We start from the raw sequence: 24,684 nt of genomic DNA, 5'->3' as shown, positions 1-24,684 counted from the left end.
CCTGAACTTTCAAAGGTGAGTGATAAAACATTAATTGAATTACAATATTATCCAAAGAACAGAAGTAAACACAAAATGCAGTTTCTAAATAAATGTGTTTATTATTAAGGGGAAAAAACCCAAACCTAGATGAACATGTCAGAAAAAGCTATTGCCCCCTGAATTTAATAAATAACTGCAACCAAGCATTTGTAACAACCTGCAATAAATCTTTAACAGCACTGTGGAGGATTTTCAGCCCACTCACTGTTGCAGAATTGTTGTAATTTAGCCACATTGCTGGGTTTTCAAGCATGAACCACCTTTTTAAGGTCATGTCACAGCATATAAATCAGATTCAGGTAAGAACTTTGACTTATCTGGGTGTTTTGCATAATTATCCGGCTGCAGAAACCAAGTGCGCTTCAGGTCAGATGAGAACGGATGGCCAGATAGTCTCCTAAAGAATTGTTTCTTTAAGAGGGCCGAATTCATGGTTCCATTTAGGGAGGCAAGTCTTGCAGGTCCCGAGGCAGCAAAACAGCCTCAGACTATCAGACTATCACCACCATATTTTACTGTTGGTATGAGCTTCCTTTTCTGAAATGCAGTGTGTAATGACACACACTCATCAGTCCAGGGTTTTTTTCCCCAAAAGTCTTGGAACTCTGCCACGCAGGCTGGTGTGCTCCAGTCCCTTTCTTAAAGTGTAGTCATGAGAAAGGGACTTTGATTTTAGCTTGAACTAAAAGCTGATCCTAAACTAAGCACAGATCAAACTGATTGATCAGCCATCAGAGGAGTCGGATCAATGGAGCTGCTTCTGTTCCTGATGTCCCCTGTTTGATCCTGGACCTGAACTCTCCCTGCAGAGACAAGACAGTCAGACAGGGACAGACAACAAGAGACAAACTTATATTTTTATACTGACCTTTGACCTTTAATAGCACCGTGGTCTCTCTTGAAATGCTTCTTTCTTTGCTGCAGACATTACAGCTGTATTCTCCACTGTCTCTCTCTGTGGGCTGTTTCAGGGTCAGACTGAGGTCTCCAGTTTTCAGCAGGTCTTCATTCATCTCCGTTCGGTCTCTGTAAACCTGGTGCTGTTTGTGAGGCTGGTCAGAGCCGTTCTCATACACGTGAACCCTCCTGTATTCAGGTTCTTTACGTTCCCACTCCACTTCAGCATCTTCAGGCAGGTTTTGTGTGGTTGTGAAGGGCAGCTGGACAGACTCCGCCCCCTCCTCCACCTCCACCACACAGTCTGAGAGGACAACAAACACAACATGAGCTGTACAGACAGCAGTGAATCTAGAAAACACCTTATTAAGCTTCTTTATAGATGCTGCAGTCTGATATTTACATTTAATTATTGTTATTGTCATTTTATAAACAAATACACTGTAAGAAATATTTCATAGGTATTTGCACTGACTCATCACTCTCAGCAGAACTGTTTTCTTTCTCTTGATCCCTTTCCCCTCAACTCTGCAGATGTACTTTCCAGTGTCTCTGTCTGTGGGGAGTTTCAGGGTCAGACTGAGGTCTCCAGTTTTCAGTGAGTCGTCTCTCATTTCGTTTCGCTCTCTGTAAAACTGGTCTCGTGCGTCAGGCTGGTCAGAGCCGGCGTGATATTTGTGAACAGTCATCGGTGGTTCAGGTTCATAGCGCCACCACTCCACTTCAGCATCTCCAGGCAGGTTTTGTGTGGTTCTGAAGGGCAGCTGGACAGACTCCGCCCCCTCCTCCCCGTCCACCTGACAGACTGAGAGGACAACGAACACAACATGACACAGCAGCAGTTTTATTCAATGATTCCAAAGAGAGCTTTAATATTCAATTTTAAGCTCAAACTATGATATTTGTCTTTGCTTGTGTTGATTTCCTAAAGATGAAATATACTACACTCATTTAATTCAGGATTAATGTATTTTATTGGTTGTTCTTCATTTCTTTTGAATTGTTGCCTTCAGTCCACTTTAGTAGGATTTGAGTGGGACTGCTCACAAAGAAAGAACGAGTCTCTAATTTTTTATGGTAGTTTGATTTTAATAAAGGGAGACAAATTATCACCTCGCCTCTGTCGGTGCGCCCCAGGGTGGCTGTGGCTACACTGTAGCTGCTGTCACCAGTGTGTGACTGTGTGTGTGAATGGGTGACTGAGTGTAATGTAAAGCGGGTCCTTAGAGACTGAGTAAAGCGCTATATAAATACAGGCCATTTACCATTTATTAACAAAAAATCCAAAAAAGAAAGATTACATAAAAAGGGTAAATTCCTCTGTATATCATTGAGTGAAACACATATTTGGACCCTTAAACTTACCCAAAACTACAATCTGTGTGTTCATGTAACACACAGATTGCGATCAATCAAATCAATGAAGTACAGATACTCCTGATCTCAACTCATTTTGTGTATAAAGTATCTATTGTATTGTATCAGTACAATCTATTTTGGTAACTAGTTACAAGAAAGTGGAGCATATAATGACAAGATGAAAGTAATGACTTTATTGGATCTTACACCAGTTTACCCAGAGCACTTCACTGTGGGATGCTAATCATACAAGGTCTTAAATGATCAGGCCCCATCTTATCTTAATGACCTTGTAGTACCAGATCACCCTATTAGAGCGCTTCGCTCTCGCTCTGCAGGCCTACTTGTTGTTCCTAGAGTATTTAAAAGTAGAATGGGAGGCAGAGCCTTCAGTTTTCAGGCCCCTCTTCTGTGGAACCAGCTTCCAGTTTGGATTCAGGAGACAGACACTATCTCTACTTTCAAGATTAGGCTTCAAACTTTCCTTTTTGCTAAAGCACATAGTTAGGGCTGGACCAGGTGACCCTGAATCCTCCCTTAGTTATGCTGCAATAGGTGTAGGCTGCCGGGGAGTCCCTAGAGTGTGACCAATTAGGTCCTAGAACTGAAGAAGCTTCTCGGATGAGAGGTGAAACGTCTTCAAGCAACTTAAAGAAGTCCAGATGTTTTTCCTTTCCACACTCCTTAGACTACGATGACCTGGATCACTGAGAAGCTTCACAGACAAGATCCAAACTACAACTCACATTTGATAAATGTTATCATTAATTCCACTTTTAAAAAGAACCTCTGCAACTTTGCTCTGCTTCACTTCAGCAGCATCAGGTAATGTTCATATGTCGATTCATGGTTTTCTACAGTTTTTGATCTACTGTAGAATATTTTTATGGTTATCTGCTATAAAACGCCAGACCAGGAAAATCTCCTTCATGTTTTTCTGTGTTTTATCCTCAGTTACTTTCACACAAAGACATCTGCTGTGATGTTCACAATTGTGATGAAGTCTCACATGTATCAGTGCTGATAAATGATCAGAATTATAATATTTCTGACTGTCTGAGGCTAAATTGAATCAAATCGGGACTTCGTGAATCGGAATCAAAGGGATTATAGAAATCAGTGATGATACCCAGCCCTAGTGAGCAGCCTAGGCCTGACAGAGTGGATGTAGGTGTGGGTAATAAGGAAAGATGAAAAGAACTACTGATAACTTTTTTGTTAAGTTAAAGTCTGATCCGTCTGAAGTTCATAGCCAGCTCTGACACGGAGCCATCGATCTCTGAATGCTGTAAAAGCAGCAGTGTATCCAGGAAACACATTATACGTGATAAATGCACTGCCTGAGTGTCCCCTCTCCCCACTGCCTTTCAGCAGCATGCAACAGCAAACAGGTCGTCAGAGGAGCCGAGATGATGATTGTGTTGATTGTGATTGCGATGATGTGTTAATACACTAATACACCTCTCTGAATGTAATAATTAGTCATTAATAACCTCTGCCTCTCTACCACAGCACGTGTGTTTATCAGCCATCGTTTTGTTGGAATGGGTCAGAAATGGCCGCCCCAGTCCTGGTTCTGACGGAGGTTTCTTCCTGTTAAAACTGAGTTTTTCCTCCCACTATCACCAAAGCACTTACCCATAGTGGGCTCATATGATTGTTGGGTTTTTCTCTGTTTTCTCTGTATTAATGAAGGAACTACCTTATAATATAAAGTGCCTTGACGCAATTGTTGTTGTGATTTGGTGCTGTATAAATAACTGACTTAAATTCATTTCTGACCTTTGACTCGAAGCCTCACTTCTCTCTTCAGCAGGATGTTTCCCTCGCTGCTGTAGGCGGTGCAGGTGTAGACTTCGTTGTCTCTGTCTGTGGGATATCTCAGGGTCAGACTGAGGTCTCCAGTTTTCAGCAGGTCTTCATTCATCTTCGTTCGGTCTCTGTAAAAGTGGTCTTGTTCTTCAAGCTGGTCAGAGCCGTTCTCAGACACGTGGACCTTTGTGGTCCGGCTGTAAATGCAGGTCCACTCCACTTTACTGCCTTTAAGCAGGTGAAGTTTGGTTTTGCAGGGCAGCTGCACAGACTCGACCCCCTGCTCCACCTCCACCAGGGGGACTGAAAGGAGAAAAAATACCACAATGAGCTGAACACAGCATCATCAGAACATTTTGTTTGGATGAAGTGAAACATCTGCACTGAAAACATGTTTGACTGGCTGCAGCCTGGGATTTGTCCCATTGCTCCACTGAGCAGACACTGTGTTATCTTTGGTGTCCTAAATCAATTATGGGAAGAAATTTATCATCTATCTTTATCTTCACTTCCTACACCCAAACTGGAAATGTTAATATACCATCATGTGAGCTTGCCTACTTAATATTTCTTTTGAATTTTCTCTCTACATGTAGATTATTATGAACTTTTGTTAAATAAGCTATTATTCTGGGCTATGCAGGCCCAGACAAAGCGTGCAGCATTTTAATGAGGTTGTTTAATGTGGAATAGAAGAAATAGAAGAAGCTCGTGTGAGTTTCCTTAAGAAAACATCTGATCCTCAAAATCCTGGTGCTTTCAGGCTGACATTGACTCAAAAACATTATCATTATAATATTTTCATTCTAAATCATTTCATAAATTTCTCTTAAACTCCTCAATTTCTTGGACTTGTGTCACATCTTCAGTTTGAGCTGATAAAAAAGTAATGGTTGAAAAACCTAACTTAATAGATCTTACTGTAGCTCACTCATCAAGTCCTGTTCACCTCAGGGACAGATTATCAGTGTGGTCACCAAGCTCTTCAATTCCTGACTCACATCTTCATCTTCTGTCTACAGCACTCACCTCTGACGTAGAGCTTCACTTGTTTCTTCTTTAGGATGTTTTCCCCCCTGTAGACGGTGCAGGTGTAGGTGAGTGCGTCTCTGTTTGTCGGGTATTTCAGAGTCAGGCTGAGGTCCACAGCTATCCGCAGGTTTTTGTTCATCATTGTTCGATTTCTGTAAAACCAGTGCTGTTTTTCAAGGTGGTCAGAACCGTTTTTAAAGACGTGCACTATCCTGTTGGAGCTGTCAGTCCACTCTACAGTTGCATCTTCATGTCGGTGACCTGTGGTTATAAAGGGCAGCTGAACAGACTCCACCCCCGAATCCACATCCACCTGTGGGACTGTGAAGTAAGAACAACAAATAATGATTTGTGCGCGCAGTCTGTCAAAGCTCCCATGTTTGACATGTAAAGTGTGTGAGGGGAGCCTGTTCTGCAAAATGCGCTGGAGGATTCCTTAAGAACATGAAACATGGGGAAACACTGGTTTGTGTTTTATTGAAAGAAAGGAGACAATTAAAACAACCTATTAATATAACTAATAGATTAATTAAGAAGAAGAAAAGACACTACAAGTCAAGTCAAGTAAAACAAATCTGAGGTTTAGGGATGATTCAGATTATTCACAATGCAAACACGTCACACACACAACATACCTTCCTTAAAATAGCCTCTGAAGTGAACTCCAACACCCACGATGACAGCTGCAACTACAGCCAGGACACCCAGAGCCACTGGGACACTGATGGGAACTTATAACACAATGAAAACATGAACATTACATGATGTTAACATAAAATGATTAACACTCTGTGACACTACATGTGATTTTGAATCTCTTTGCACTGACCTCCACCTTTGACCCGCTGAACCTGCAGTTCCACTCTTGACTGATCCAGTTCTACTCCAAACTTACGGATGGTGCAGGTGTAGCTGCCGCTGTCAGACAGCTGAAGCTTTTTCAGAGTGAGACTGAGGTCTCCGGTTTCCAGAGCGTCAGGATTCATCGATGTTCGGCCGCTGAACTGCTCATTTTGGTTCTGGAGGTCATCGCCTTCTCGTCGACGCAGGTGCACTGTGGAGGGATTGAGGTCATAGCGACTCCACACAGCTGTGGATTCTTTTTCTTCAAAAGTGGGAAACTCACAGGGCAGGAGAACAAACTCCGCCCCCTCTAGTACCTCCACACCTGAGGCACACTGGGAAACTGAGGACACAGACATAGACAAAGACCTTATTGATCCCACATAAAAATAGAAAAAATAAATAATAAAATGATTCTGTGCAAATGGTTGCTATGTGCAGAAAAATAACACAAAATGTTTTATGTGCAGATAAAGTGCAGGCAGTGATAGTTATACACACATATTTCTAAACAGTGTTTATCCTGTTTATAATGTTGCAGCCTGGCTTCTGTCGGGATGAAGGACCTGTGATAGCGCTCCGTCCACAGTCTCCATCCACAGTCTCATGCAGGGATGAGAGATGTTGTGCATAATAGCCCACCCACCTCCTTTATGGGGTCTAGGGGACTGTCCAGGACAGAACTGGCCCTCTTCACCAGGCTATTTAGCCGTTACCTGCCCCTCTCTCTGCTGCCGCCTCCACAGCAGAGCTCTGGATAAAAGATTGCAGACATCCTCAGTAATGTCCTGCAGACTTCAGCCTGTCAGCACAGTCGACTTTGGTCCTTGTGCCGAGTTTGAGTGTTTTCTGAGCAGTCCAGGTTATCGTTAAGGTGAACACCCAGCAGCTTGTACGTGGTGACCACCTCCATGCCCAAACTTTGGATGAGGTGTGGTTTGCTCGGGAGGTTGACCACCACCTGCTCCGTCTGATCATTTGCCTCAGATGCACATCCAAGGATGGCTGTATCAACGGATTCAGTTTATCTGCCCACCAGTGACAGATGTGGATTCTACATGCTCAAAGACTATTTCCAAGACGTTTCTCCTGTCTATAATAATGCCGTGTGTGTGTGTGTGTTTACCTTTGCTGTTTTTATATTTTGTCTGTCATCTCTCCCCCTTGCCTGTGATATTTTACCCACTGACTGTCTTACTGTTCAGAACTCAGGCCTGGATTACAGCTGGACTTCAGTTTCAGTGTGTTTGTGTTTGAGTCCCGTCATTGTTTTAAAAGAAATGAGAGGACTACAGTTCAGTTTTTTCTCATTTACATACTTCTTATGGTAAAAGTCTGGTGCAAACATACACTTGGTCCTAGAACAAAAAACAATTCTCTCTTTTGGCTTTAACTATGCGAGAATAACCTGCGGCATTTGAGAACTTATCTTCCAGATCAACATGCACAAACCTGTCTGACTGTTTCTGTAAGCAAAACCAGTGTGTGTGTGCTTGTGTAAATATGTGTGTGTGTCATAAGTTTAAAAGAAACTTTTCTTACCGTGCAGGAGGATCACAAACAAATCCAAAATCTTCATGTTGCTATACAGAGAGTAGACATCTACAAAGTTAATCTTCAACCTGAACCGACTAAGAGATTAAATAATCCTGCCAAGAAGCCAAAGGTGTTTTCTGGCTGCTCTCCATGTCACACATCACACCTGTGGATTGTTTTCATTCAGGAAGAGGAAACACTTCTTTAAAAGCAGGAGGAGGAGGAGTGTTCACAAAAGCCTCAGCCAGTAAAGAAGAAACTGTTTGAATGAAAGAAGCATTCATTAGAGTAAAAACCTAAATAACCTATTTGCACATTTAAAAACTTCCTGCTTCAAATCTGTGATTTTAATCTGTTATGCATAACTTTAATCATGACACTTTTTCAACATGAAACACTAAAATTAAATGTTTCCAGTTTTGGATCTGTTGATTCCCACTCTCTTTTAACTATTTTCCCACCATCTAAGTGCATCTAAGCACAGCTGGGATTGATCTTTATTTTCACTTCTCTTTAAATGTAACTTTTAATCATAAATATTATAGGATAGATTTAAATTCTAGTTACAAAACTGAAGAAAACAGCAAAAACAACAACAAAAAATCTACTGCCATTCACATGTAATACCTGTACAGCCCACCAGAGGGAGTGATACTCAAACCAAACACAGCAAAGGCTGATGGTGACCAGTGGGAGTTCATTCAGTAACAGAAAGGAACTGAGTGGGTAACACTTCATAATGGCCACTGTTATTTAACTGTGAATTATAGGTGTTAATTTAACTTTACCATACTGCATGATACCATCTTTATTTATAAAGCCCTTTAAAATAAAACCAGGGTTCACAAAATGCTGTACACGCCAGCAAAAAAATGTGTTTTAAGAAGACTTTAAAACTCAGAAAGAGAAGAAGCCTGCCTAATGTGCAAGGGAGATCGTTCCACAACTTTGGAGCTGCTACAGCCAAAGCAAATTAATGCTTACTAAGGGAGTGGGAAGGTGTATATGGCTGCTGCATCTCAGAGAGGTGGGGGCAGGCTATAAGAGATTTAAAAACAAATAGAGAACTTTAAGAAGGACCCTAAAATGTACAGGTAGTGTCATGGTCTCCGTGCCTGCCCGGCCGGCCCACAAGACTGCATGTGGTGTTTGGTTTTCTCTCTCTCTGCCTGGGCGGAGCTCACTGTGGGCTCCCGCCCTTGGCCCACACACCTGACAACAATCAGCTGATAAAGCGCTATTTGAGGCTGGAACACAGATCCTCTCATCGCTGGATGATTGTACTACAGACGTTAGTGATTCTCCCAGCTCCTGTGAACCTGTGCTTGAGTATACCTGTGATTTGTGAGTGACTTCCCTTTCCTCTGCTACAGACTTTCCTCCCCGGACCTCCCTGTCGTGTGAGCATGTGTGAGTTTGGGCAAGAAGACGTGAGCGAGTGTGTGAGAGCTACCCTGTGATTCCCTGGAGTTTGGATTTTCCCTTCACTGTATATATCGTGCACTGGTGCTGTAAATAAACTGTTTTTGGAGACGTCACACCGCTCTGCTCTTGAGCTCCTATTACCAGTTTGTGACAGGAAGCCAGTGAGTGAAATTAAAATGGGGGTAATGTGCTCAGACCTTTTTGTTCCAGTTAAAAGATGCGCTTCATAACCTGCAGACGCCTAACAGATGCATCACTAACCCCACTATAAAGTGCGTTACAATAATGGAGTCTAGAAAATTCCCACATGTGGGACTAATAAAGGTACATCTTATCTCATCTCTTATCTTAGATGTAACAAAGACATGGATTACTGTCTCAAAAAGCTGCTCTGATAAGATGGGCTTTATTTTTGCCAGTTGTCTCAAATGAAAAAAAGACAGATTTTACAACAGCTCTGACCTGGCTTTCAACTTCATCATCTGCCTCCATTTAAACTCCCAGGTTAGTGGTGATTGGTTTAACAAACTGTGCCAGCAAACCAAGATCCATAGTAGTGGTCTCAGAAGTGCCACCAAAAACCATCACTTCTGTTTTCTGCTCATTAAAATGTAAAAAGTTCAAAGGCACCCAGGCCCTTATTTCATCAAGACATCTGAGCAGAGGGCCTACTGAGAAACCATTTATCTTTTAAGAGGGAAACAAATCTGGGAGTCATCGGCAAAACAGTAGAAAGAAATCCCATGTTTCCTGAAAATATACTCGGGTGGTATCAGATATAAGGAGAAAAGAAGCGGGCCTAAAACTGAACCCTGTGGAACCCCACATTGAAAAGAAGCAGCAGAGGATACAAGCTCACCAAGTTTCACAGAGAAAATTTGGTCTGCCAATTAGGATCTGAACCACTGCAGTGCAGTACTCCTAACACCCACCACCTGCTCTAAACTGCAAATTAAAATCTTATGATCCACTGTATCAAAGGCAGCTGTTAAATCTAAAAGCACGATCATAACACAGTCATGTGATGCAGTTCCTAAAAAAAGTTCACAAGCCATCTATGTCCACTGTGAGCGACCATCTTTGAACAGAGGCGGGGGTTTACGACACCAACTCTCTGCCATCTATAATCCAGTTTTGAGATCCCTCCCCAGACGCCTTAACGCCCACTCACACCCTGGGCCATCTGACCTCAGGAAATCACATGATATGGTGGCGTTAGGTTTCACAATGAACTCACCCAAAAACCTTGGCTGATTGTGACCCACACCCGTTTTCACACCACTGTCCCTCTTGGGGGAACACTCCCACAGGGCTTAAATCTGGGATTTTCCACGGTTCGACCCTAGAACTGAAGAAGCTTCTCAGATGAAACGTCTTCAAGAAACAGCTGTGAGGACAGAGCAACTCCTTGGTAAATAATGCACTTGATGGTGACTTATGAAGGTCCTTGCAGTCCAGTTGATCTTGCGCACTTCCAGGATCCCTGTGTGAGGCACAGAGTCATAGGCTTTCTTGTAGTAAATGCAGGTGGTGCATATGTTGGTCAGTGTAGTTTTCCTTTGTGTGCCCCACTCACATATTAATCCTTATTCCTCTTTGTTGCTATGCCTAACAGGAACTTATATGAAGTACCGAGCTATTTGGGTGAGAACACTTGCTTCTTGGGATCCTTTGGCATCAGGGCTGTCTCCGGCCTCCACTACATAGCACTGAGACGGCACTTTTAAGGATTTTTAACGCTATTCTTTTAACTCTGGACTCTGGCAGCCCTGCTGCCCTTTTATTGTTGGACTTGTCAGCAGCTTTTGACACGGTCGACCATGACATCCTGTTATCACAGCTAGAATTTCATGCTGGCCTAAAAGGATCTGCCTTACAGTGGTTTCGGTCCTATCTGTCAGAAAGGTTTTTTTTATGTCATGTTAAGGTTCAAAGATTGAGGAAGGATACAAGAGGTGATCGAAGAATAACCACACTGATCCGGCCGGGTGAAGTCAAACAATGATTTTAATTCACGCGTGGGAAGATCACTAGAAACAACAATTGATCTTCAACTTAATCAAAGCATAAACAGATATTTTATACCATCAGGGCTTAAATTTACTGACGCCCCTTCAACGTCACAGATACATTTTATACATACGTCAAATCAACACCACACTGACTTTTCACCCAATTTGAAAGAACATCATTTTCTATTTTCATGGCCGGGACTTCCTTTCTACCTTTCAGTTCCTCTTTCTTGCTGAGACAACAAGGAACGGTTCTTCTTTTTTCAGAGACACTTTCGCCGTTACAATCCAGACATGACTAACCTCTCTCCTCTAAATAAATCTAACTCATGTGTGTGTGTGTGTGTCACGACCTCACTCAGCCTCTATGTCACCTCTCGCACTTCTGACCTTTTACCAGACAAGAGGCTCACTGAGACTATGTGTATGTCTTCTACTAAATAAATGTTTTAACCAAGAACCTCTACTAAAAGTTTAATATAAAAATATGAAGCATATAAAAGATATTAAAAATAACCTGATATAAGTGTTTTGTAAGCATGTATTGCAATCCTTCTATGTTCTAGTTTTCCCTCAACATGGATCATCTGAACAGTCACGTCAGTGAAGCTTCAAACCTTTAAAGAACCTGAACATCAACTCAAATAAGCACAGATATGCAATATGTATAAAATAGTTATAACTGCTAACATCATCATAAACATCTTAAGGCCATCTTAAAGCTATCTGTTACATTGTTAAAGCAATGATCATACTGCAGATTATATTATGCTGGTAAAATACTTTTTGTTCATCCCCACAGTCAGTATGGGCCCCCACAACTCCAAAATAGCCCCTCTTAAATACGGTGTACCTCAAGGCTCTATTTTGGGTCCTGCCCTGTTCGTACTCTATTTTTTGCCATTGGGCTCCATCTTCAGCATTTCATTTCATTGTTTTGCTGATGATTTGCAGATTTATCTACCTTTAAAAGCAGGGTCAGACCATCCCCAGCTCTTATTACGCTGCCTTGATGATGTCAAACAGTGGTTGTCATTAAAGTTTTTTAAAGCTAAATGAAAATAAAACTGAGGTTGTCACTTTTGGCAACTTTAATCATATCGACAGCACTCTGGGCTACTTTCCTCGTATTGTAAAACACATGTAAAAAACCTCTGTGTCTATATTGATGGTTCTTTTAAATTGAATAAGCAGGTGAGTGCAGTAGTTCAGTCCTGCTTTTTTCAGTTAAGAACGCTAGCCAAGGTAAAGCCATACCTTCCGGCTAATGTCTTTGAGCGTGTTATTCACCTTTTTCTTACTTGCAGATTGGACTACTGCAATTCATTGTATTATGGTCTAGATCAGGCCACCATCCATCATCTTCAGATGGTTCAAAATGCAGCTGCTCGCCTGCTAACTGGTACCAAACGGAGAGAGCATATAACCCCACTTTTAGCTTCTTTACACTGGCTTCCTGTCTCCTACAGGATCAAATTTAAACTTTTACGTTTTGTTTTTAAGTCACTTAACGCCCGAGCCCCTCCTTACCTGTCTGAGCTCCTCTCTGCCTATGCTCCAGGAAAAACCACGAGGTCTAGCTCAAAACTAATGCTGTCCATCCCACGGACTAACCTCAAATCCCGTGGTGATAGATCCTTCTCTGTGGCAGGTCCCAGACTTTGGAATAGTCTCCCCTTAAATATTGGATCTGCACAAATACTTGAGCAATTTAAATCTTTACTAAAGACACATTTCTATGCCCTGGCTTTTAACACACTATGACCCAAGCATTTTGGTCTTATTTGAATTAGTTTAGTTATTGTTTTAATTCTTTTACTGTCCTATTATTGTTTTTTATTGTTATTATTGTATTACATTGTTGCTTTTCAATACCATTTTTATATTGTTAAGCACTTTGTGTAGCATCGGCTGTTTGAAATGTGCTATATAAATAAATTTGACCTTGACCTTGACCTTAAGGTAGGAGCCAAAAAGGGTGTAGTTTGTGTGTGTGAGCACCCGTGTGTACACCTGTGAGCATGGACGCGCCACTGTCCCAGAAAGAGCTGAGGAGAGTCCCAGATGAGGGCTCACTCAGCAGCCGCGGAGCAGAAGCCAGGAGGGGTTGCAGTGACGCGCCCGTGAGCTCCGCCGGCAGCCAGCTGTGCCTGAGTGACCGAGCCCCAGGCTGAGAGGCTGAGGGCACCCCACCCCCGAAGTGGCCCGAGCGAGCCCCAGGCTCCAGGCTCCAGGCTCCAGGCTCCAGGCTCCAGGCTCCGATAAGCGGCCGCCAAGGAGTGAGCCGGTGTGTACCTGGACGCCCATCCCCAGACACAAAGAACCACCAACGCACCGATGTCTGAGGGCGTCTGCCACCAGATATGAACTTTTTTCAAGACAGTGAATCTTGAAACCAGAGAAAAAATAGAGAGTTTTAACTTGTTCCATTGGCAGATTTTTTTTCACTTATTTCAAGCTAAAATATTTATTGGAATTCAAATTTAGACAGAAATAAAGTGAATAATATTATTTTGCTGACGTCGACTGAGAAAATTGTCAGGCGGTGGAAGGAATACTTCGAGGACCTCCTTAATCCCACTGACACGTCTTCCGAGGAAGAAGCAGAGTCTGGGGATGAGGGGAATGACCCGCCAATTTCCGGGGGCGAGGTCACTGAGGCAGTTAAACAACTCCTTGGTGGCAGAGCCCCTGGTGTTGATGAGGTCCGCCCCGAGTTCCTGAAGGCTCTGGATGTTGTAGGGCTGTGCTGGTTGACACGCCTCTGCAATGTTGCGTGGAGATCAGGGGCAGTACCTGTGGACTGGCAGACCGGGGTGGTGGTCCCCATCTTTAAGAAGGGGGACCGGAGGGTGTGTTCCAACTACAGGGGGATCACACTCCTCAGCCTCCCTGGGAAAGTCTATGCCAGGGTGCTGGACAGGAGAGTTCGTCCGCTAGTCGAACCTCGGATACAGGAGGAACAATGCGGTTTTCGTCCTGGTCGCGGAACACTGGACCAGCTCTTTATCCTCTCGAGGATACTTGAGGGTGCATGGGAGTTTGCCCAACCAGTCTACATGTGTTTTGTGGACTTGGAGAAGGCATTCGACCGTGTCCCTCGGGGTGTCCTGTGGGAGGTGTTGCGGGAGTATGGGGTGTCTGGCCCATTGCTACGGGCCATTCGATCCCTATGCAACCGTTGCAAGAGCTTGGTTTGCATTGCCGGCAATAAGTCGGACTCGTTCCCGGTGGGTGATGGGCTCCGCCAGGGCTGCCCTTTGTCTCCGGTTCTGTTCATAATTTTTATGGACAGGATTTCTAGGCGCAGCCAAGTGGCGGAGGGCTTTCGCTTTGGTGGCCTCAGAATCCCATCTCTGATTTTTGCGGATGATGTGGTTCTGTTGGCTTCATCGGGTGAGGGCCTCCAGCTCGCACTGGAACGGTTCGCAGCCGAGTGTGAAGCAGCGGGAATGAGGATCAGCACCTCCAAATCTGAGGCCATGGTTCTCAGCCGGAAAAGGGTGGAGTGCCCACTCCGGGTCGGGGATGAGTCCCTGCCCCAAGTGGAGGAGTTCAAGTATCTCGGGGTCTTGTTCGCGAGTGATGGGAGAAGGGAGCCGGAGATCGACAGACGGATTGGGGCTGCAGCTGCAGTAATGCGGACGCTGCACCGGTCTGTCGTGGTGAAGAGGGAGCTGAGTGTAAAAGCGAAGCTCTCAATTTACCGGTCAATCTACGTCCCTACCCTCACCTATGGCCACGAGCTGTGGGTAGTGACCGAAAGAACGAGATCGCGGATACAAGCGACAGAAATGAGCTTCCTCCGGAGGGTGGCTGACCTCTCCCTTAGAGATAGGGTGAGAAGTTCGGCCATCCGGGAGGGGCTCAGAGTAGAGCAGCTGCTGCTCCACATCGAAAGGAGCCAGTTGAGGTTGTTCGGGCATCTGACAAGGATGCCCCCTGGGCGCCTCCTGGGTGAGGTGTTCCAGGCATGTCCCACCGGGAGGAGGCCCCGGGGCAGACCCAGGACACGCTGGAGAGATTATATCTCTCGGCTGGCCTGGGAACACCTTGGTATTCCCCCGGATAAGCTGGAGGAGGTGGCTGGGGAGAGGGAGGTCTGGGCCTCTTTGCTTAGGCTGCTGCCCCCATGACCCGGCCTCGGATAAAGCGGATGAACATGGATGGATGGATGGATGGATGGAATATTATTTTATTATCACGTTGATGCAGCACATGGTTCAGTTAGCTTTGTATAAACACGTGTTAGAAATGTTCTTCAATCAGCTCTTTTTACTCTCATTTCACAGCCAGTACTTTTTACTTTTACTTGAGTAAAGAAGTTGAATTAGTACTTGGAGTATTTTTAACAGTAGTACTTCTACTTCAGTACAGACTGTGTGTACTTTTACCACCTGTGTCTGAGACCTCCTTCAGGGTCCACCTGAAGCGCTCAGTCTCCTGTGGAAAAAGGAAATCCAGGTGAGTTTCTCCTGATCACCTGAGGCCGTCATTACTGTGTGAACCCACACACCACTCCTCACTCCTCCCACCCGCTGCACACAGTCACTGAGTACAGACCGGCTGATTCCTGTAAAGGGAGAGGCAAGAAGAGGCGGAGCAACACCTGAAAAACAAGAAGCTCAACGTCATTTTGCAGAAGTGAAAGTGTGAGAGAGCAGCAGCAGAGCTGCAGTCGAGTCCTGTTTGTCTCTAAAAGAAGATTCACTGGAGTCCATCAGGTTCCTCTCAGCAACAGTGGTGAGTGCAGCTGATCACACTTCCTGCTTCTACACAAATCTTCACTCTGTTCACTTCATCAGGGCTCTAGAGCGCCACCTCATTTCTCCATGGTGCCACTTAGGCTACGTCCACACTCGCCCGGATAGATTTGAAAACAGCGCTCCGCGTCCACACTGGTGTTTTCAGTCGTTTTCACAGAGTTGTGCGTCCACATTAAGACGGCTGAAAACGCTTACGTTCCAGTCCTGCGCATGCGTGAAACGCAAGACGATTCGACCGGTCTCATTTCTGTCTGCCGCTGATTCACTTTCCGGCTGTTTGAAACGTCGCAGCAGAGGTGGAGGAAAAGCACCGAGTTTTAAAATGGACTAACAATGAGGTGGAGTTGTTGCTGCGAGTAACACAAAAGTACAAAGTTGCAAAAGCGAGAGAGAATTAAAGAATTTGAAGAAAAGCTCTGTGGAGCATGTGCAGACTGATATTCATCTTTAATAGGACTATCAAAACTGCTGCTGTATAATGCTCTCCACTATCTTTGTTTAATTGGTCACATGCCTGCATCACATGACTAACATGCATCATTGTTTTAGAAAGTCTCTGTTTTCACTGTTCACTGTGACACAAACGCACCGTCTCCAAATTATTTACTTTCCGGCTGTTTGAATCGTCGCAGCAGAGGTGAGCAGCGTGATAGGAGTGGATGTAGCTGTGGGTAATGAGAAAAGATGAAAAGAACGATTGATAACTTTTTCGTTAAGGCCGGTGCTCTGACACAGAGCCATCAACCTCTCAGTGTCTAACACTGGTCTGCAGACGGCATCAGATAATGAGCCACATTAGATGGACTCTGAGCCCACTGACAGTAAAAGGGTGAAGTGTAGACATTTGGAAGAGAGCGGCCTGACCAGTTTCTCTGACTATGATACTGTAAAGCTGACAACATGATGCATTTACTGTGGTGAGTGTGCAAAGACCATGGCAGGTGTTGTGCCAAGGTAGGGATCCCCAACAGGATCTGTTTCCCTGCGTCAGGAACATCGGCTGGGCAGGGAAAGCGGACCCAACGCACTCCGCCTCCATCACGACCAACTAGACGTGGAAGGAGTGATGTTTTAGTGACAACATGAAAGATGAGTGTGACCGTTCAGTTTGTGGGTTACAACAGAAAATTATACATTTATTGTTCTCGTGTGTTATCGGACGGGATCGTTTTAACAAACCGAGGACATTTTCCTGATAATTATCTGTATCCTCCTGTAACTTTACTGTTTAAAGAGCTAAAACCTCCAACATTTCAGGATCAATAAGTCCTTATAAGACGTGTTTGTGAGCTAAAAATCAAGAATGTGGGATACTGTTTGTCTGTGTCAACCAAACAACTTCACATCTTTGTAACGACTGTTAAAAAGATGTTCATCCTGTTGATCCTGTTCATCTGGACGCTGCACTGTACAGCAGACACGACGTTGTTCAGTTTGTGTTTCAGATGAACCAGTTTGTGTCTGAGTGTGTTGCTGGGTCTCCACCAGTTACTCTGACAACTGAAGGTTCAAGATTTTTATTTTGACATTTGCACACAGGACCAACAGTCCATGCACAGTGGAATACTTGTGCAGAGCTTTCCAAGTCAAATCACACTTTAACAATATAAAGACAGAAAAAGCAGAAGGATAGAAATGAAGTCCGGAGTAGGGTAGTCGTACTATTTTCTATATACAAAGAAAAAGAAGAAAATGTACAGAGAGTGTGTAGTTCTCTACCTCTTATCGCACTCACAGTGTTGCACATTTGTTCCACAGATCTGTTTCACAAGTCTGTTGTGAGTGTATTGCCCGATGGTCAGTGAACCGATGATACATTCAAAGTGAGGTTAAGTAGTGCTGTGTTATTTTAAGTGTTCAGTGTGTTTTTGTTTGCCGTCAGTCTGACAGTTGTGGGGAAGAAGCTGTTGAAGAATCGTGTTCTGTGTGTGATGCTGCTGTCCGCTCTGTTGTGTCTGAGATTGCATGTGCAGCTTTGTATGTGCAGGTCCATGGATGCAAGTGTTGTTCCCATAATCCTCTCTGCAGACTTTCTGACTCTGCAGAGCCTTCCTCTCTGTCTGTGTAGTGTTTCCATACCAGACAGTGATGCCTGCGGTGAGGATGCTGTCTATCAGTCCTCTGCAGGCCTGGGTGAGAGGGTGGTGGTTCATGCCAGCTTTCCTGAGCAGCCGAATGAAATAAAGCCTTTGCTGGGCTTTTTTCACAGTTGCTGTAGTGTTGAGAGTCCAGCTCAGGTCTGATGTAACCTGCAGTCCCAGGAATCTGTGGCTGTTTGCCCTCTCCACCTCCGTCCCTTTGACGATAAGATGCTGCAGGGGAGGGAGTTCTTCCAAAAGTGCAGTATTCATTCCTTGGTCCGTGTTGAGGATGAGGTGAAGAAGCTTCTGTGATGAAAAGAAACTTAAAGAAGTCCAGACGCTTTTCTCTCCAAGCTCCTCAGACTACTGACGCTTGTTTCTCTCTTTTTAAAAATGAAATTTAAAGTGAATTTTGAATCAAATGTTTCTTTTCTTTCTCCCTCAGAGTGCAGACATGTCTGCTGCCAGCAATCTGCGATCTGAAGATCAGTTTCTGTGCTCCATCTGTCTGGATGTGTTCACTGATCCAGTCTCTACACCATGTGGACACAACTTCTGCAAAACCTGCATCAGTCAGCACTGGGACATGAGTCAGAGCTGTCAGTGTCCCATGTGTAAAGAGACTTTCTACACTCGACCTCAGCTGAAGATCAACACTTTGTTCTCTGAGATGGTTGCTCAGTTCAGACGTGAAGCTCAGCAGAAAGCCAGCAGCAGCAGCTCAGAGCAACAAGCTGCCAAACCAGGAGAAGTTCCCTGTGACGTCTGCACTGGAACCAGACTGAAGGCCCTGAAGTCCTGCCTGGTGTGTCAGACCTCCTACTGTCAGACTCACCTGGAGCCTCATCTGACACTGAAACGTCTGAAAAGACATCAGCTGGTTGATGCTGTGGAGAACCTGGAAGGCAGGATGTGCACGAAGCACGATAAACGATAAACTCCTGGAGCTGTTCTGTAAGACCGACCAGACATGTGTCTGCATGCTCTGCTCTGTTTTAGACCACAAGAACCACGAGTTTGTTCCTCTGAGAGAAGAATATGAAGGAAAGAAGGCAGAGCTGGAGAAGACAGAGGCTGAGATTCAGCAGATGATCCAGAAGAGACGACTGAAGATTCAGGAGATCACAGAGTTGGTGAAGATGAGTAAAGATGCTGCAGACAGACAGAAAGCAGAAGGTGTTCAGGTCCTCACGGCTCTGATGGAGTCTGTTGAGAGACGCCTGAAGGAGCTCATGAAGGAGATCGAAGACAAACAGGAAGCTACAGAGAAACAGGCTGAAGGTCTCATCAAAGATCTGGAACAGGAAATCTCTGAGCTGATGGAGAGAAGCTCTGAGGTGGAGCAGCTCTCACGCTGTGAAGACCACCTCCACCTCCTCCAAAGCTTCTCCTCCCTGAAAGCTCCACCCAGCAAGGACTGGACAGAGGTCAGAGTTCATCCACCATCATATGAGGGGACTGTGGGGAGAGCTGTGGCTCAGCTGGAGGAGACAGTCTGGAAACCCATGAAGAAGAAGCTGTTTGAGGCTGAGCTGCAGAGGGTGCAGCAGCATGAGGTGGATGTGACTCTGGATCCTGATACAGCAAATCCCTGGCTCATCCTGTCTGATGATGGAAAACAAGTTTATCATAGTGATGTGAGGAAGAAACTTTCAGACAACCCAGAGAGATTTTCTCACTGTGTTTGTGTTTTAGGAGAGCAGAGTTTCTCTTCAGGCAGATTTTACTTTGAGGTTCAGGTTAAAGGAAAAACTAAATGGACTTTAGGAGTGGCCACAGAGTCGATCAACAGGAAGGGAAAAATCACAGCGAGTCCACAGGATGGTTTCTGGACTGTAGGGCTGAGAAATGGAAATGAGTACAGTGCTGCTGGTCCTTCAGTCCCCCTCTGTCTTCATCCTGGTCCTGAGAAGGTGGGGGTGTTTGTGGATTATGAGGAGGGTCTGGTCTCCTTTTATGATGTAGGTGCTGCAGCTCTGATCTACTCCTTTACTGGCTGCTCCTTCACTCACAAACTCCACCCATACTTCAATCCCTGTAACAATGATGGAGGTGAAAACTCTGCACCTCTGATCATCTGTCCTGTCAATAACATTAATCGATCCCTTTCATTGGAAGAATTGCTTGATTTCTATTCTGATTCTGATTGAAGGGAACAAATGAACATATTGAGTGTAAATCCTCTACAGTCTCCATGTTTCTATAGAATCTGATCATCAGGACTCTGATTCACACTTTGATTCTCATGGAGTTTGATTTGAACAGAAGAAAAGTTGAATCAGGAAATGTTCCCACTGATGGAGACTCGAGCTGAAGAGCAAATATCAGAGAACAAATGTCCAAAAGCTTCATTTCCAATAAAGTTTGTTCAATGCTTTGAGTGAATCCAGACTCATGTGTGGCTGTTATACGGAGCATCAGAGTCCAGCTGAGTTATGTTGGATACAAACTGCTTATTTTGGCTCTGTGAGGAGTTTTGTTCACTGAAAACTGATGAGACGGATAATATTCAAAGAACTCTGTAGAGATTCATGCATCCATGTTCTCCACCTGCAGGTGTGGAGGAGAAAGGTGGAGCACAGACTGCTGCATCCTTCCAGTCACATCATTTTGATGATTATATTTCCATGTTGTGATGATTTGGGTTAAAGACAAACAGAGTTGAACGGCTGCAGTCACAGCATGAAGACGATGCTGAAGCTGAGCTGTCAGTGAACATGTTTCACTGTGATTTGATTTGAAGAATAGAAAGTGTGTGTGGCTGCTGACAGCTGCAGTCTCTGCTAGTCTGCATAACACACACACAACTTTCCCCCTGAGGCAACGATGCAGCAACAACACAAAGAACAGCTGCAGACACACACACACACACACACTGTTAAAGAACACTTTACTGTTTAAGGCAGAATTCCTCAGTAACAATGATTTGAGTCTACTGTGTCTACTGTGGTTTCCAACATACAATCTACTGAAACATGTTTTTCTTTCTGCCGTACAAACTATTTGATCACAACATCTTTGCTTTTTTCCTCCAATCGTTTATTCTGATTATTTTATTTAGTTTAACTAAGAAAAGCTTAAAATTTAACTCTTAACCTGATTTAAACGTTTAATTTCTCATTAACTCAGACTTTTAATTTATTTCCTTGTTTAATGTATTATTTCTTTATCCTTGTTTAAGTTTTGCCGATCCTTTCTGTGTAACTTGTTTAATCTGACCTTTGACCCTTTAATTTTAATTTAAAATTTAGTACCCTTGTTTTGACCTTTGACCTCTTTATTCCTTATAACCAAATAAACCCTTTTATCTGATATTTTCACCTTATTGATTGATTATATATATCTATCATATTTTCTCACCTTACCTTATTTTGACCTTTGACCTATGTCCTTGTTAGCCTTGATCTTCCTTCATCAAACGTGAAATTTCTTTCACCTTTGAACTTAAAGCTTAAATCAAACCTTTGTTAAAAAGCTTCTTACCAACTTGTAATTCCAACTCTCTGCATTAAACACGTATCTTATCATATAAACACTGGATCACTGAGAGAACTTTAGGCAGAACCAAATGAAGCAGCTGACCTCGTCAAACTCACAGCGACAGTAACTGACAGTGAATTATTTTAATCTTCTTCATTGTATTTGTTAGAAACATTTATTTTCCTTTAATTGGACTTTGGTTAAGTTCAATCCGATGTATTAACCGACCTTTGAGGTGAAGTGCAGCTGCGAAGAACGCTACGGCAGGCAATGAGGTGCGTTTAATGTCGCTCTGTTAATTTGAGCGTCCATAAATTGAATGTCTTATTTTTTCTTACTTTATTATTGCTAATTTATTGGAGAATTTGGCCATTTAATTAAGACAGATTTTATGTTGTTGGTGGTAAAGATCTGGATGGATGTTTTATTTTATTCTGTGTTTCTATTTTTCAGTTTTACTTTTCAAGACTTGGTGAATTGCCTTTTTCTACTTTTTGTTTAGTTTTGTTAAAATTAGCAGCAGTGAGAAGTGTTGTTGTCGGTCTTGAATATATTTGATGTAGCCCATACTGTTAAGGTAAGTGTGATGTTTTTAGTTGTTAGTCTGATGAAGAATCTTTTATTTTTCTCCAAAAGTTGATTGTGTTTATCTGGACATAATGTTTTTCAGGTCCAGCTGAATGCAGGTTTCCCCAGTCTTATACGTGTCAGGAGCATCAGCACAGCTGAAATGCATTTTTCCTAAGCACCGCGTCTCTGTGGCTTTTAAACCCCAAAACACGCTAAAACAAAAATGGGTCCACCCCAAGGATGGGGTCCCCCGGTGTAGTTTCCACTGTGACAGACTGTGGGCTTCCTCAGAGTGAGGCTGAGAGCGGCAGGCCCAGCTGGAGTCTGACCCGTGTCACACAGTGGAGGTCAAACCTTCTGTGCCACAAACACCAGATTAACCAGTTTCACTCATCATCCTTCTACTGTCAGATTTTACTGGTGCAGGTTTGATGAATCACCATCTGAGAACGTCTCTGATGTGGGCGCCACTCACAGGGATCACTTCCTGTAGAAGGGTCACATGACCTGTTATAGGCCCCTTTGTGATGATGACAGCGACGCCCCTTTCGTGTGAGGTTAAACCCAGAGAGCTTCGTGTGACCTCTGACCCTGATCAGCAGCGTTAGGGTCAGTGAATGTGAGATACCGTGTGACAGGAGGAACAATAAAGTTTTATTTGTACGAACACGTAGAACAGATGAAGTCAGAACGAAGCAGGTGGAGCTCAGTCAGGGTGGAGGTGCAGACAGGTGAGCTGAAGGGGAGGAGCCAGTCTGGTCAGGAACTCTCTGTCTCCTCGAGTGAACCTCCTCACCTCTGAAACACACACACACACACACACTGAAGGTTGCAGTCAGGGTTTGTCAGGGTGGTGAGGGTGGGGTTACCTTCTGGTCTCTGGTTGGTGTGTTTCCTGCAGGTGAGGCTGAGCGGCCGAATCATGACATCACTGCTGCACAGACACAACAGGAAGTGGAGGAGGAAGTCGTCAGCGTCCCCGTCACACACCTGAGACAGACACAGAGGTTATGTCTCTGCAGACTCACGGCTCGGCCCTGTGGAAACGTCCTGCAGGACGCCTGTTTCTCTCTGTGGTGGCCCCCCCACAGCGTCCCCACCGTGCTTCACTGTGTGGACGCTGTTCTTTGGGTTGTAGCTGCATCTTCTTCTCGTTTCACCTCCTCTGACCACAGGACGTTTCAGTCTGCAGGTCTTCGTCCTCAGCAGTGTGGCTGAAGGTGTCTGCAGACGTGGAGCTCTGTGAGCTCACAGTGCGTCCCTGTGCAGCCTGTAGAGTCTTTGAAGTCTTTGCTCTGACAGGCTTGTTCTGTGCTGGGCGGCTCTTTGACTTTCTTCAGGTTTCCCTTCCTGACACTCTGATAACCTCAGATATCCACAACGTGAATCCTCACAAACATCTGTTTCTCTCTTTTCACTCAAACCTTCTGACGTTTTCACACCGACTGTAAATATGAAGAAAACCCTCAGTTTGACGCCACGCCCCCAAACCAGTTCAGCAGTAAAGTGTGAGCAGACGGAGCTGTTACCAGGATGTAAACAGGATGTGCCCTTTCACAGTTAAAGCCTCATCTTAATGACAAAATAAAGTTTAAAGACGACGATGAGCACGTGACTCACCTGTGACAGGTTAACATACACACCTGACAGGTGCTACTGACCTGGCTCTGCCCACGAGGGAAGACTCTGATGTGACCTCTGACCCTGAGTGCTCTCTGAAGCCCCTCCCACTGAGCATCAGCCAATCCCAGCAGAGCAGGAACCAGAGCAGCTGAGAAGCAGACGTGAGCCTCACCTGTCCCGTCATCGATCACCAGCCTGATCGAAGAGCAGAGCGACATGGTTTGATCATGTGACTGTCACCTGACTCATCCAGGTGATTAACACGTATCAGCAGGTGAGCTCAACAGGAAGCTGCTCTTACTTTGCTTTGGACTGAAACACTGACGAGGTCGAGTGACACTGAGAGCTGCTGCAGCCCTGAGAGAGAGAGAGCAACAGGTAAACACACACACCTGAAATCGTGAGCAGTTTCCTCCAAAACGACACTTGACTTACTGCACCAACACTAACACGCCACCAACACGCTAACAACACATGAAGCACTGAGTACTTTCACTGCACCCGAGAAACTACAACTAAACACATCCTGTACACACTGTGTGTATTTTATGCAGTCCCTGTGTGTACACGCTGCCACACAGCGAGCAGCTCCACTGCAGTTGCAGGAACAGGAAACACACCACGTGACCTTTGACCTGTCCCACAGCGCACCTCTGCTTGCTGCTCAGAGCCCACTCACCCAGGTGCATGATGGGAGCAGGAGGAGGAGGCTGGGCCGAGCTGATAGAAACCAAACAAACAAATAAACAACAGCACGACAAACACGTGAACCAGACTTTACCTGTAAACTTACCTGGTGTCTCCCAGGGAGACCACAGTTATGGAGCTGACAGGTAAGTACGTGCAGTACACACTTCCTGTCCTGAAACACACACACAGGTAAACCGCACAGGTACGTAACCATCGGCGTGACTTTGTATTGAACATTGGGGGGTCAAGATCTCTGTCTAAATAAATAAATCTGGCTACATTTCCAGATGATTAAACAACTATTTTGCTGGTAACACCTGAAACGAGTAAAGAAAACCAGCAGCCTATTGATGCAAGATAATCCATAACTTTATTGGTGGTGACATTGTTGGAAATGAGTCCAAATAAAGAGTCCAAACTTTTATAAGCCTGTCTATGGCTACGTTCACACTGCAGGCGAAAGCGCATCAAATCTGATTTTTTTGACCCTATGCGACCCATATCCGATCATGCTAT

At 44.4% G+C, this 24,684-nt stretch overlaps 2 protein-coding genes and 1 pseudogene across 4 annotated transcripts; 1 reads left to right on the top strand and 2 right to left on the bottom strand.

Moving 5' to 3' along the window:
• Positions 1-76: 76 nt before the first annotated feature.
• LOC113017944 (uncharacterized) lies at positions 77-7,927 on the bottom strand. Of its 2 annotated transcripts, XM_080299366.1 has the most exons (9): positions 7,528-7,927; positions 6,269-6,328; positions 5,972-6,196; positions 5,778-5,873; positions 5,140-5,463; positions 4,081-4,413; positions 1,415-1,744; positions 911-1,243; positions 77-845 (listed from the first exon to the last, which is right to left on the bottom strand). In XM_080299366.1, the coding sequence occupies exons 1-9, from the start codon at positions 7,562-7,564 to the stop codon at positions 754-756; spliced, it is 1,830 nt and encodes a 609-aa protein (XP_080155492.1). In that variant the 5' UTR covers positions 7,565-7,927; the 3' UTR covers positions 77-753. The 2 variants fall into 2 exon arrangements, with proteins under 2 accessions (XP_080155492.1, XP_026016820.2); XM_026161035.2 differs by having other exon boundaries at positions 5,972-6,328; positions 7,528-7,922.
• A 9,134-nt stretch (positions 7,928-17,061) lies between these two features.
• Positions 17,062-20,190, top strand: LOC113017991 (E3 ubiquitin-protein ligase TRIM21-like; annotated as a pseudogene). Its single transcript, XR_013906680.1, has 2 exons — positions 17,062-18,099; positions 18,251-20,190. The product of XR_013906680.1 is annotated as an E3 ubiquitin-protein ligase TRIM21-like (transcript).
• A 2,297-nt stretch (positions 20,191-22,487) lies between these two features.
• On the bottom strand, positions 22,488-24,003 carry LOC113017957 (CST complex subunit CTC1-like). Its single transcript, XM_080296153.1, has 5 exons — positions 23,975-24,003; positions 23,780-23,923; positions 23,517-23,673; positions 22,725-22,845; positions 22,488-22,653 (listed from the first exon to the last, which is right to left on the bottom strand). Exons 1-5 carry the CDS (start codon positions 24,001-24,003, stop codon positions 22,562-22,564), a joined length of 543 nt encoding a protein of 180 aa, XP_080152279.1. The 3' UTR covers positions 22,488-22,561.
• Positions 24,004-24,684: the final 681 nt, after the last annotated feature.

Source organism: Astatotilapia calliptera, chromosome 3, assembly GCF_964374335.1.
Source record: "Astatotilapia calliptera chromosome 3, fAstCal68.1, whole genome shotgun sequence".
Taxonomy (NCBI): Eukaryota; Metazoa; Chordata; class Actinopteri; order Cichliformes; family Cichlidae; genus Astatotilapia; species Astatotilapia calliptera.
This window is presented reverse-complemented; position numbering and strand designations above follow the sequence as displayed.